General features: G+C 49.4%; 1 protein-coding gene across 2 annotated transcripts in view; it reads left to right on the forward strand.

The window, feature by feature from the left end:
* The window catches only part of CAPN1 (calpain 1), a 28,308-nt gene that overhangs the window by 10,954 nt on the left and 4,442 nt on the right, over positions 1-12,912 (forward strand). For both annotated transcript variants that reach the window (XM_072639056.1, XM_072639055.1), the window contains exons 8-17: positions 3,889-3,972; positions 4,214-4,299; positions 5,964-6,038; positions 7,152-7,312; positions 8,687-8,868; positions 9,755-9,766; positions 11,559-11,770; positions 11,950-11,989; positions 12,358-12,423; positions 12,515-12,572. In XM_072639056.1, coding sequence (XP_072495157.1) covers positions 3,889-3,972; positions 4,214-4,299; positions 5,964-6,038; positions 7,152-7,312; positions 8,687-8,868; positions 9,755-9,766; positions 11,559-11,770; positions 11,950-11,989; positions 12,358-12,423; positions 12,515-12,572 — 976 coding nt within the window. The remainder of the gene's footprint in view (positions 1-3,888; positions 3,973-4,213; positions 4,300-5,963; positions 6,039-7,151; positions 7,313-8,686; positions 8,869-9,754; positions 9,767-11,558; positions 11,771-11,949; positions 11,990-12,357; positions 12,424-12,514; positions 12,573-12,912) is intronic.

Genomic DNA, 12,912 nt, shown 5'->3' on the forward strand with positions numbered 1-12,912 from the left:
AATGCAGAAGTGAATCTCGTTCTGCACCTTTGTCTTTGATGAGACGTATGTAGCTGGCTTCATCCTTGGGCATCGTTTGGTGAGAGTGCTGAAGTCTTCCTGAGATGCTGGACTTGTAATGTTGCTGGTGTACAAACTGCTCTCCTGATTCTGCTTACTTGCTGCATCAGTTCATACAAGTCCTCTTGGACTTCTCCAAAACCGTCCCCTTGATCACTGCTTATGGCACAAACCTATTCTGCTACATCCTTGTATTGTAGCCTGCTCAGCCATTCATTTCCTTATTGATGCACACACTCCTCCTCTGTCAGTTCTTGGCTACCACAGGAAGAGTAGCTAGAAATATTTGTGTACACTGGGTCCTCCTTTCCCCTTCAATATACCTTTTAAAAGCCACCTCTTTTTGTTTTCCTTAGATTTCCTTCCTCTCTGAATTCCTTGGGGCATTATTCCCACTTTTGAAAAACTTTTAAAATTTATATGTTTTGTTTTCACCCTATTGCCAAATACTTCTCCCTCTCACTTCCCCCAAAAGCCATTTTTTGTAACAAAGGATAAAAAGAGAAAGACAGGTGTGAGGGGGAGGGGGAAAAGGGTTTTACAAAACTAACCAAGATACCATCCAAGCCTGACCATGTATGCTGTGTGATATACCATAGTTACCCATCTCTGCATAGAGGAGAGCCAGATGTACCCTGACTTCCAAATTCTAACTTGAGTCTCATCAATCCCAGAGCTAACCATCCCATGTTTATTTAATGTCTTAACCTCATCATAGGTTTGGCGTTATAAGGGACTTAGCATTTGTTGTAACTCCTTGGTTTCGCAGAGAAGGAAAATTAGACCCAGAGCAGGGACTTGTCTAAGGTCTCACAGGTAGGGGATGGAAGAGTTAGGTCTTGAACTCTGGTCTGCTGCTTCTAAATCTTCCCATCTTTTTAATATACCTGACTAATCACAAGAGTCACCAACTCTCAGAGGCGGAAGGAGCCTTGGTCACTATCTAGATCCCCTCACCGTGGAATGTGATTCCCCTCTATCTACAGCGTAAGTGGCGAGTAGCCATCCAGGCTTTGTTTGGAGACCTTTAGTGAGGTATACCTTGTGACCTCTTTTGGATAGCTCTGTGGCTGCTGAAGATCTGTTGGCTTTCTGGGCCTTCCCTGGTGGTTCCCAAACCACTCAGACCCCCTTCCATGAGGTGCTGTCTGATCAGCCCCACCCCCACTTCCCATCTGCTACTTATGAACCTGAGTTTTTGATCTTGTCTTAGACTTGACTTTTGTTCCTTTGACGTTTTATTTTACACTGTTAAACCAGATTTTCTAGCCTGTCAAAATAACTTTGGATCATATCTGTCATCCAGCCTGTTAGTTGGCCCTCCCAGTTTTGTGTCCTCTGCAGGTTTAAAGAGCAGGTCACTTGTGCCTTCACCCAGAAACCTTAAGTGGCCTTGGGCCCTCCCTTGGTGGTCCCTCTTGCAACTTGACATAGAGTCACTAATGCCTACCCTCAGGGCAGTGTCTCCTGGTGCTTAGTGTCCCTTCTTCATCTTTTCCCACAAGCTTCTCTGATTTGCTGATTTTCATCATATTTCTTCCTGGCCAATAATTTGCCATTACATTCCTACATAGGGCTTTTTTTTTCCCCTTTATTAAACCATTTTTTAGCCAGTGGGTGGGCATTCTCTTTATTTCCAGTCAATGCTGCTGCAAATATTTCAGACTGCATCAGACCTTTGTTTCTGTCTCTGGCTTCCTCTCATGCCTGCTCTTTAGATCCCAAGTTCAGTCACTTTTTTAACCTTTTAAAAATTATTTATTTATTCTTAGTTATCAGCATTCACTTCCATAAGATTTGGGATTTTAAATTTTCTCCCTCTCCCTTTTCTCCTCCCTCCAAAGATGGCATGCAATCTGATATAGATTCTACTTATACATTCATATTAAAGGTATTTTCGCATTAGTCATGATGTAAAGAATTGGAATTAATGGGAGGAACCATGAGAAAGAAGAAACAAAACAGAACAACAAAAGAAAAGGAGAGGAAACAGTTTGCTTCCATCCACGTTCAGGCTTCTAAATTCTTTCTCCAGAGGTGGATGGCATTTTCCATTGTGAGTCTTTTGGAGTCTTAGATACTTGCATTTCCAAGTTCAGCCACTTTTGGACATTTCTACCTGCGTAGTCAAAGCATCTAGACCCAAGCACAGCCCCTCCACACAGGGCACCTGTGTGGCCATCTTCCTACCACCCCCTCCACCACTGATGGTGCCCATTTTCTGACTTTCCAATTTGCTGGATGTGAGGTGCAGCCCGGGAATTGTTTTAATGTGCAGTTCTCTTACTGGTTGTGATTTGGACCATGTGCTCATGGAATTGTTTGTGGTTTCTCATTGTCTTGGGTCATTTTTCTTTTGAAGACTATTTCTTTGTATCCTTTGATCACTTCATCTTTTGGGTGGCATTCTTTTCCAAATGCTTAGTGAATGATGAGATTGGCAATTTTATTAGGGGTTCCCATTAGACTCACTAGTCTAGTTTTCAGATTGCCTTCCTTTCCCTTTCATGTGTCAATGGGGCCATTTGCCCCTTTGCAGTCCTGTGTCCCCTTTCCATATCCCCTGCCATCAGTGCCTTGGGGATCCTGGCTCGAGCATGTGCTGTGCTTGGGTCCAGCTTCTCTGGGGGCAGAGGTGTGGCTTCCTAGCCTTTTACCTGTCTTATCTGTGACTCATTTTTGTTCTCTTGTTTCCAGTTCACACATCATTCTTCTTGGCAGGAAACAATGTATAGTATATGTTAAAAACAACAGCAACAGCTCAAGCAAAATAGAGAATTCTGCAGGCCCTGCTTCCATTCTGATGTTGGTTACCTAGAACAGTGTTCTGTTTCTGAGTCTTTGATCCCCCTCTTTTCCCCCAATATACCTTAAAAAACAAACAAATCTCTTTTTGGTTTTCTTAGATTTCCTTACTGGGCTCAGCTTAGCTCAGCTCCTTCTCCCTCCCCTCTTCCCCTTGCCCATTATGTAGGCTTGGGCCAAGCTTTTGGACATTCATCCTCTTATTTGATTTGGTTTCTGTCTTCTGTGTGTGGCTTGTAAGACTCTCAGCTGCTTGGTGAGCTCCCTGTGCAGTCACACCAGGCTATTTGGAACATTCCTTTTCTGCGTTCTCAGAATAATTTCTTTTTGTGTCTTCGGAATTTCATTCTAGTCTTTGGCACCGTCCCTGGCCTTTCCCTGAGCCCTTCAAAATCCCCAAACACAGGGTGCTTGCCAGGCTGTACTCAATTTTGCCCGGCTGTCATCTCCTTCTCTAGCATGAGTTGCAAGATGGAAAGCTGACTTTCGCCCCTGTGATTTCTGTTTCAGCATTCAAGCCATCCCTACAACCGGGCCCACCAGAGTAAAACATAGTAGTTCTTGGGGCTCCCTCTACCTTTTGAAGGAGGAAATCATCATTAAGGCAGAGAGACAGAGAAAGTCAGAGAGTCAGAGAAAGAGTGTGTGTGTTTGAGAGAGAGAGAGACAGAGAGAGAAAGAGATAGAGAGAGGGAGATAGAGAAAGAGAAAGAGAGAGAGATAGAGAGAGAGAAAGAGGGGGAGAGAGAGAGTGATAGAGAGAGATAAAGAGGGAGGGAGGGAGGGAGAGAGAGAGAGGGAAAGACTCCCAGGGAGGTATTCAGAAGACTGGATTCTTCCAGTGGAGTCACAGACTTCTAGAATATCAGAGCTAGGAAGGCCTGTATAGGTCATCTAGCCTGACCCTCCATCTCCCTTCTTTCCTTCCCAGCTTGGTCTTCAAGGAGCAGAAGGCAGCAGGTGAGGGGGTAGGGTGGGGCCTGGCTCCATTTAAGAGAAGTGTCATCCCTTTGCCATCCCTAGATCACCAGCGCATTTGACTTGGAAGCAGTCACCTTCAAGAAGCTGGTGAAGGGCCACGCCTACTCTGTCACTGGCGCCCAACAGGTAGCACCAACCCTGGGGAGGGGCAGGGAGACTGGCTGGGATTCCCAATCCAGGCAGGGTTGGGTTTGGAGAGCCCTCTGGGAGCAGGCTCCCAGTTCTTTCTAATGAAGACAAGCAGGCCCAATCCTTTGGGGTCTGTGTGTCTTGTCTGGTTAGTGGGAAGGAATGGTGATTGGGTCTGGGGGGAGGCTGATTCAGGAGGGAAGGCAGGGGCCATGCTGAGTGGGGCTCTGGGTTCCAGGTGAACTGTCGGGGCCACTCAGTGAATCTGATTCGAATGCGAAACCCATGGGGTGAGGTGGAGTGGACCGGGCCTTGGAGTGACAGGTAGGGATTCATGGCCAGCTTACCTGGCCCAGAAGTTCAGATGACTACGGTGGCTCCCTTGCCAATCCCTGCCCATCGCAGAGAGCTTCCTGAAGTCCTTAGCAAAGACGATCTTGGCCTCATTCATTGGTTCCTTCAATGAACATTTATTATACACCTACTTTGTGTGTAGCACTGAGCTGAGTGTTGAAGGAGATCTAAAGTTTCACTATGGCCTGGTGGCTGCCTTCAGGGAGCTCCTACCGTAATGGGGGCTAAGACTTGACATTTTCTTTATGTTGTTATGAACTCAACAAATGTAAACAGAACATTTCCCTACGTCCTATGTGACCCTATGATCTCCCACATGCAGCTTGTTTTTTAAGGCTATTACAATTTCACAGGGTGGTTGGATGCCACCTTGTTCATCCTCTCTCTCCCTACCCCCAGCCCTGTGTCTGATGTTCAGGTGTGTAAGAAATACTTGTTGGATTAGAGTTGGCGTGGAAGGTAGGAGCAGCCCCAGGCAGCCCTGACCCCTTTGTGCCACAGATAGGGCAGCAAACCACCTGGCCTGGTGTCCTACCATTGTGCCCCCACCATGGCCCAGAGTGGGAAGTCATTTGACCAGGGCAAGTCACTTTTTGTCTCAGAGCCTCAGTTTTCTTATCTATAAATGAAAGATGGGGTAGCCAGGTGTCACAGTGGATGGGAAAACTTCCAGCCTCAGACACTTCTGGCTGTGTGACCCTGGGCAAATCACTTCACCTTGTTGGCCTCAATTTCTTCATCTGTAAAATGAGCTGGAGAAGAAAATGACATACCGCCTCAGTATCTTTTCCAAAAACATTCACGAATATTATTCAGTTACCACAGCAAATGGGGGACAGTCATGCCTTGAGCTCTTGCTTTACAGCTGTCACAGCATGGAGCCCATGCTCAGGAAGGGGAGGCTTTGGGAGCTGGCCAGGGGTGGGCTTGGTGGGTTTCCACTGAGGATGCTTACTGGCTGCTCACCAAGTTGGTCATCAGAGGACTGAGGCAAGGAGGGCCTGTGATTCACAGAGCGATGAGACCCGGGATCTCTGATTTTGGTGTATGCTGATGAAACAGTTTTCCATCTGCATTTTTCTCAATGAGTTAGTTACTTTTCACTGTTCAGTCATTTTCAGTCTTCTTTGGTTCCCTGTGACTCCATTTGGGGTTTTCTTGGCAAGGATGCTAGAGTGGTTTGCCATTTCCTTCTCCAGCTTACTTTGCAGATGAGGAAACTGAGGCAAATAAGGTTAAGTGACTTGCCCAGGGTCACACAGCTAGCAAATGTCTGAGGCTACATTGGAACTCAAGTCTTCCTGACTTTAGGTCCACTCTATCCATTCAGCCACCCAGCTGCCTCTCTCTCTGCTTGCCCCTAACCTCCAACTCTAGCTCCCTCCTGGGAGAGTCTGAGCCCAACTTGGCCTGGTCAGAGGGCAGGGCCTGGAGACTAGTCTTAAGGCTTGTGGTTTGATGCTTGCCCTTGTTTGGACTGGGGTCACTCAAGTAAGTAGGGGCTGTGATCGCAGGGGCAGTGCACACCACTGCCCAGGCCCTTAGACTTGGAGATGCTGGAGCTGGTGCTGTACCAGCTACAGTGAGCTGGCCTGGGGTGCCTTTCTGACCCTCTGCCTGGTACCTTCTTTCAGGTCCTCTGAGTGGAACCATGTGGACCCCTCTGACAGGCAGCAACTCCAAGTCAAGATGGAGGATGGGGAGTTCTGGTGAGTATAATGGGAATAGAAGAAGGTACTTGGGCCTGGGTTCTGGGAGACCCCCTCTCAGCCCCTTTGGGCATGTGGTGTTTCTGTTCCTAGAGCAAAGCATCATGGGACTACAGGAAGGATATTAACATGGGTCATAGAATGTTAGAGGTGGGGGAAACCTTACTTAGAACTTAGAAAATGAAGTGTCCATGAGAAAAACCCAAACCAAACTAAACAAGAGAAAATATTCTGCTTCATTCTGCATTCCAATTCCAAGATTAGGAGGGAAGCAGAAAACTGGGAAAGAATTCTTCGCAACTAGTGTCTGTGATAAAGGCCTCATTTCTAAAATATATAGAGAACTGAGTCAAATGTACGAGAATACAAGTCATTCCCCAATTGATAAATGGTCCAAGGATATGAACAGACAGTTTTCAGAGGAAGAAATTAAAGATATCTATAGTCATATGAAAAAATGCTCTAAATCACTATTGATTAGAGAGATGCAAATCAAAACCACTCTGAGGGACCACATCACATCTATCAGATTGGCTAACATGACAAAACAGGAAGATGATAAATGTTGGAGAAGATGTGGGAGAGTTGGAACACTAATTCATTGTTGGTGGAGCTGTGAGCTGATCCAACCATTCTGGAGAGCAATTTGGAACTGTGCCCAAAGGGCTACAAAAGTAGTCCAGGGATTCTTAACCTTTTTTCTATTATGGACTCCTTGGGCAGCTAGTCTGGGGAAGCCTAAGGACAGACACCTTCTCAGAATCATTTTTTGAAATGCACAAAATAAAATATATAGGATCACAAAAGAAACCAATAAAATTGAAATACTAAAAAAAATTCACTGACTCCAGGTTAGGAAGCTTTGATCTAGACCAACCCTAGAATTTAAAGAGGGAGAAATTGAGGCCCTGAGAAGGCAAATGACTGTATTAGGATCATGTGAGTGGTCAGTGGCATAGCTAAGATTTGAACCCAGAGCCCAAGCTCTTTCAACTACACTATGGGTAGGTGCTCTTGGGCTGTCCACACCCTTTTACCCTGTCCTCTGGCTAACCCATTAATAGCATCCCCCTGGGTCTCTGGATTCCCTGGCTCATGTCTCCTGGTCCCCAGGATGTCCTTCAATGACTTTCTCCGTGAATTCTCCCGCCTGGAGATCTGCAACCTGACCCCAGACACCCTCAAGTCGCACAAGTTCCGCAAATGGAACACGACCCTGTACGATGGCACCTGGAGGCGTGGGAGCACGGCGGGTGGCTGCAGGAACTACCCAGGTCAGCCCTGGTCCCAGCAGGCGGGGGAGGCACCCAGGAGGGACACTGAGGGCCAGAGAAGGGGATGAGGAGCCACAGACACTGGGGTAGGGTTAGAGGTGGGAGGGGGAAAGCACCATGATACACTGCAAGGATTTGGAGTTTAAGGACCTGGGTTCAAGTCCTGGTTCTGCCAACTCCTACCTTCCTAGAATCACAGTCTTAGATCCAGAAGGGACCTTAGCAGCATCTCGTCCAGCCCCAAACTCCCCTTGGCAGCACACATGACCTTGCCTTGAAAACCCCAGGGAGGGCTCATCCTCTGGCTCCCTGGGGCTGGGCTGCCACTGAGCCAAAGTCAGCTTTTAGCTCCTCTCCTGGGCTCTGACTTTTGCCCTCCTTTCTCCTAAAGATTGCCCAGAGCCACTGGAAGTCAGTGATATGTTCCCCTGAGTCTTCTTAGGCCCATGGGCTCCTAGCCCTTCCCCACCCTGAGGCCCCTCTTCTGGACATGCTTCAGTTACCATTGCTCTTCCTTCCTTCCCCTGCCCTCCTCTTCTCTTCCTTTCTCTTCCTTCCCTCCCTTCTCTTCTCTTCCTTCCTTCTTTCTCTCTCTCCCTCCCTCCTTCCCTCCCTCCTTCTCTCCTTCCCTCCCTCCTTCTCTCCTTCCCTCCCTCCCTACTTCCCTCCCTCCTTCCTTCCTTCCTTCCTTCCTAGAAGACAGGAGAGGTAGGCAGGGGCTAGGGCCAGGTAGAGAAGGGCTCTGAATGCTAACAAGGATGTCAGATTTGATCCTGGAGGTGATGAGGAGCCACTGTTTCTTGAGTGAGAGGTGACCTTGTCTGTGCATCAAGTGGATCACTTTGGCAGCTGAGTGGAGAATGGCCAGGAGCAAGGGGGGAACACTGGAGGCAGGGGCTAGTGCAGGCAGCGGTGGCGGCAGTGGAATCTTGCCTATGCCTATTCATCCTGGGACACTCTCATCCATATTCTCACCAGTGTTGACCCAGAGAAGGCCAGTGGGCTCTGGGCCTTCCTCGTTAATCACATTGGTGACGATCATGTAATTATGGTGTATTAAATCATTATTATTCATACTTCATGGCACAGGCTTTGGACAGAGCTAGGGAATCATGGGAGTGCAAGGTCTTAGAGCCAGAGTGAGTAGGGGCCTCAAAGGCAATGGAGTCCAGCCTCCTCATTTTACAAAGGAGGAAACTGAGGCCCTCGGAGGTTAGTTGACATGTTCAAGGCAGCAGCAGCGGTACTCCGGAGGGAATCTCTTGCTCTCTGCTCCTCAGGGTTCAGAGGAGGTAGGGGAGAGTTACAGAAAGAGGAGAGAGCGTTTGTGAGGTTTAGCCCATAGCCCCTCTGATCCCAGGCTTGTTCTCACAGCCACCTTCTGGGTGAATCCCCAGTTCAAAATCAAGCTGGAGGAGGTGGACGACCAACATGATGATCACCATGGCCACAGAGAAGCAGGCTGCAGCTTCCTGCTAGCACTCATGCAGAAGCATCGGCGCAGAGAGCGCCGTTTTGGGCGGGACATGGAGACCATTGGCTTCGCAGTCTATGAAGTGAGTGCCAGTGTGTGGGGTGGCCCGCCTTCCTGTGCCCTGCAGTGGTCCCCGGGACTACCGTTAGGATGTGGATTTTATAGAGCCCCTGTCATCAGGATTGGGGAGGTGCCTAGAAATGGGCAAGCCTCAGAAGGGAGGAAGCTGAGACTCTGAAGGGAGCCCTTGTCCAAGAGTACATGCATGTGGACATATGCACATGTACACACATACATGCATGTATACACACATGCAGGGAATTGGCTATAGAGCTAGGATAAGAACCCTGATGTCTCTTTGGACTGAGATGAGCCTGCTCTTTCCCCTCCACTGTCCCTTTCCCTGGCTGCCTGGTCTTCTTTGGCCCTGAACTGGCTTCATGTCTTGGGGATGCCCCGGGCAGCCCTCTGAGGTCTGGAGCAGACTGAGCCTGCTAGAGCAGGGTTCAGCCAGAAGGAAGACTTTTTGGGACAAGGTGTCCTTGAACTTTCCCTGGACTCAGCAGCTTCAGGCCCCTCCCTTCCACCCAGGATGCCACATCTGGGCAGGCGGTCACTGAGGTAGCATGGGCTATCTGGATTCTTGGGGTTGGCAGATGAATCTTCAAGCACTAATGCCTCAAGGGTGCAAAGAGGGAGGCAGGAAAAGCATCATGCTTTCTCATCTATGAATAGAAGACCCTCTCCCTCACCCCTGAGCCCCTGGGAAGATGAACCTGGCTCAGAACTGAAAGTGGGAGATGTGGGCCAGTGGAAGTCACCCCACTCTCCCTGAGTTGACTGGGCTTAGGGCTTGTGCCAGAGTAGTCCCTAAGCTTTGTCTCCTCAGATACCAGGTGTCCCCCCACCTGCCCTTCCCCACCTCCCCTGACCCTGCTTTCACTGGCCTCTCTTTCTTTCTCTTCCAGGTTCCTGAGAAGGTATGTACACCTGCCTGATTTGTTGGTGGTGCCAGCCCTGGAGAGCCATGATGTCCCTGAGGCCAGAGCTGCAGATGGGTCAGGGAGAGGCACAGACCAATCCCAGACTGGGGCTGACTGCCAGCCTGTGCTGCTCCTCCATGGCATAATTAGCTATGTCCAGACCCATGATTTTGCTGGTGTAAAGAGCTCACCAGGAGAAAGCTCCCTGCCAGTGCAAATCCGAAATGGAGGGTCTGAGTGGGCACAGACCAGTGTGGTCAAGGGATTTGCCCAGGGCCACACACCTGGATGACAGGGCTAGATGTGGGTCAGGTCCCCCTGGGCAGCCCCTGCACTTCAGTGGCCCTATGGCAGTTAATGAGTGTTCCCTACTTAATCAGAACCAAATGATTGTGACCAAATGAGAGGATTTGTGTAAAGGCCCAGGCCCAGGAAGTGCCAGCTGTGGTCATTAATAATAGCTCTCCTTTACAGGTGCTTTGTCTGTGAAGGGTACGCTCGGTATTATCTCATTTGACCTTCACAACCCTCTTGGGAGGTAGATGTCATTCCCATAACTGCTAGGGAAACAGACTGAGAAGTGACTTGTCCTGAGTCACATGGCTAAGAAATGTCGAGGGCTTGGTTTTTGGACTTGACTCTTCCTGGCTCCATCGGTGGTGACACCGAGCCACTTGTTTCTGTGGCATTTGAAGGCCAGCAAAGACTTTTCTCTGAACAAGTCCAGTGGGAGGTTGTGATAGCATTCTCACCTTTTTATAGAAGAGGAAAACCAAGGCTCAGATTGGGAAAATGACTTGGTCAGGGTCACCCATCTAGGAAGTGTCAGGGGCAGGAGCTGTACTCCAAGAGCAAGACGCTTCATGCTACAGTACCTGAATAACACTATGGAGTGGGGGAGAACTGGGTCAAAATCTGCCTCTGATGTGTGTTTTGTGACTCTGGGTACATCTCTTAGCCCCACTGGGTCTCCGTTGCTTCCTCTATTAACGGAGGATGATACCAAGGACTTCCTGTCCTTGGAGCTGTGGGCTCCAAAGAGATGTCCAATTTTGTAGGTGTGGACTGTGCCCTTCCCTGACACCTGGCAGCCCCCTGTGACTTTGGCTACACCATTCATCCCTTCTTGACTGGTCCTCTGCTGTGGGGCCAGCTGCTCATTTAGAGGCCACACTGGAAGCCATCCCTCCCTTCAGTTAACTCCTTGCTAGCAAAGCCTTTGAAGGCTTGTGGCCACTTTCATACCTTGACTGGTTGATGGAGGTTCCTAGATTCATAACTGGTCAGGGCCTATCTCAGAGTCCAACCTTCTTACTTGGCAGAGAGGCAGCTGAGGCCCAAGGAGGGCAGGTGACTGACTCAAGGTCACAAAGATAACATCAGAGACCTTTTACTTAAATGTGCTTTCTCAAGTCCCTCATAGGAACTCTCAGGGAAGTGCCCCCCTCTGCCAGTGCAGGTTGGCACCTTCTTAGCAATGGATAGTTTTAGAGTCATGCTGGGGGATGGAGGGGAACTGACTTGCCCAAGGTCACATGGTCAACATGCATCAGGTAGGATTTGAATCCCCATCCTCTTGCTTCCAAGGTTGGTGCTGTGTTCATCAGACCCTGCTACCTCTGTGGGTAGGCACAGTGGGAATTATGGTGCCCTGTTTACAGAGATGGGACCTGGGAGTCTAGAGAGAGAAGGGACCTGCCCATGGCAGAATGGTAATGCAGGGAGCCAAGTCTCAGACCTGGCCCTGTGAGGAGGGACCCTCAGTTTGCCCCCTTTCTTCCTTTGGCAGTTGGTGGGTCAGCCTAGCATTCACCTGAAGCGGGACTTCTTCCTGTCCCACTCATCACTGGCCCGCTCGGAGCAATTCGTCAACCTGCGGGAGGTCAGCTCACGCCTGCGCCTGCCTCCCGGCGAGTACATTGTGGTGCCGTCCACCTTTGAGCCCAACAAAGAGGGTGACTTTGTGCTCCGCTTCTTCTCCGAGAAGAAGGCCGGAACTGAGTGAGTGGGAAGGGGAGTGGAAGCGACTCTGCCCCTTGCCCAGCTCAGCCTCTGGCTCTCCTCACTGACCCCAACCCTGTTTGCCTGCCTCAGTTCTCTCCCCCACTGCCTCAGGCTTCTGGGGTCTTCCCATGCCCTTCTCACTGGCTCTCTCTCTCTCTCTCTCTGCCTTTCTTCAGGGAGTTGGATGACAAGATTGAGGCTCAACTCCCCGACGAGGTAGGTGGAACTTTTCCTGTGCTGGGGTAGTGGGTAGAAGGTATATTCCTTTCTCATCCTCCTTGTCAGGCAACATTGTGCTGTGGAATTGGATCCAGGTTCCAATCCTGGCTTTGCCACTAGTTACCTTGGGTGGCTCTGGACCAGTCCTTTCCTTTTTCTGGGCTCCAGTTTTCTTTATCCAGGTGATAAGGGAGTTGGATAAGATTATCTTTAAGGTCACCTTAAGGTTTGGAGATGTTTAGGTTGTCCTAACCTCTCACCCCCTCTGCAGTTTCTGGGGAACTGTGGTCTTGGCTCAGGTGGGTGCAGGTTGGGAGATGCAGGACTCTGGCAGCTAACCACCCCTTCCCCATTGATCATCACAGAGAGTGCTCTCTGAAGAGGAGATTGATGACACCTTCAAGAGCCTTTTTAAGCAGTTGGCTGGGGCGGTGAGTGGGGCTTTGGAAGAGATGGAGGGGGTAGAGGGGCCCAGCTCCCCCAGGGTGCACCTTACCCCGCTCTGTACCCATTTCTCACCAGGACATGGAGATTAGTGTAAAGGAACTACAGAACATCCTGAACAGGATCATTAGCAAACGTGAGTGCCCCTGAGGGACCCTGGGTCCAGTCCCCAATTCTCTCCCTGAACCTGGAATCCTGCTATTTTCCTACTTCCTCTTCCTCTTCCAGAGCCAGGACTTGGGGCAACCTCCAGGCACATGTCTGTGTGTGTGTACAAGGAGAGACCTTGTTTGTTATGGTTTTTTAGTAATGTAAAGAAAGGGTCATGGAGCAAGGCCTGGCTTTGGAGTCCAAAGACTGGGAAGAGTGAGGGTCTGAGGCTTACCAAACTCTAGGACACATCCCTCTTCTTCCTTCTCTGTAAAATGAATGGATAAAAATTGTTTAGGCACTTCTCTGCTAAGCCTGGGGATATA

Source organism: Notamacropus eugenii, chromosome 2 (assembly GCF_028372415.1).
Source record: "Notamacropus eugenii isolate mMacEug1 chromosome 2, mMacEug1.pri_v2, whole genome shotgun sequence".
In the NCBI taxonomy this organism is placed as follows: domain Eukaryota; kingdom Metazoa; phylum Chordata; class Mammalia; order Diprotodontia; family Macropodidae; genus Notamacropus; species Notamacropus eugenii.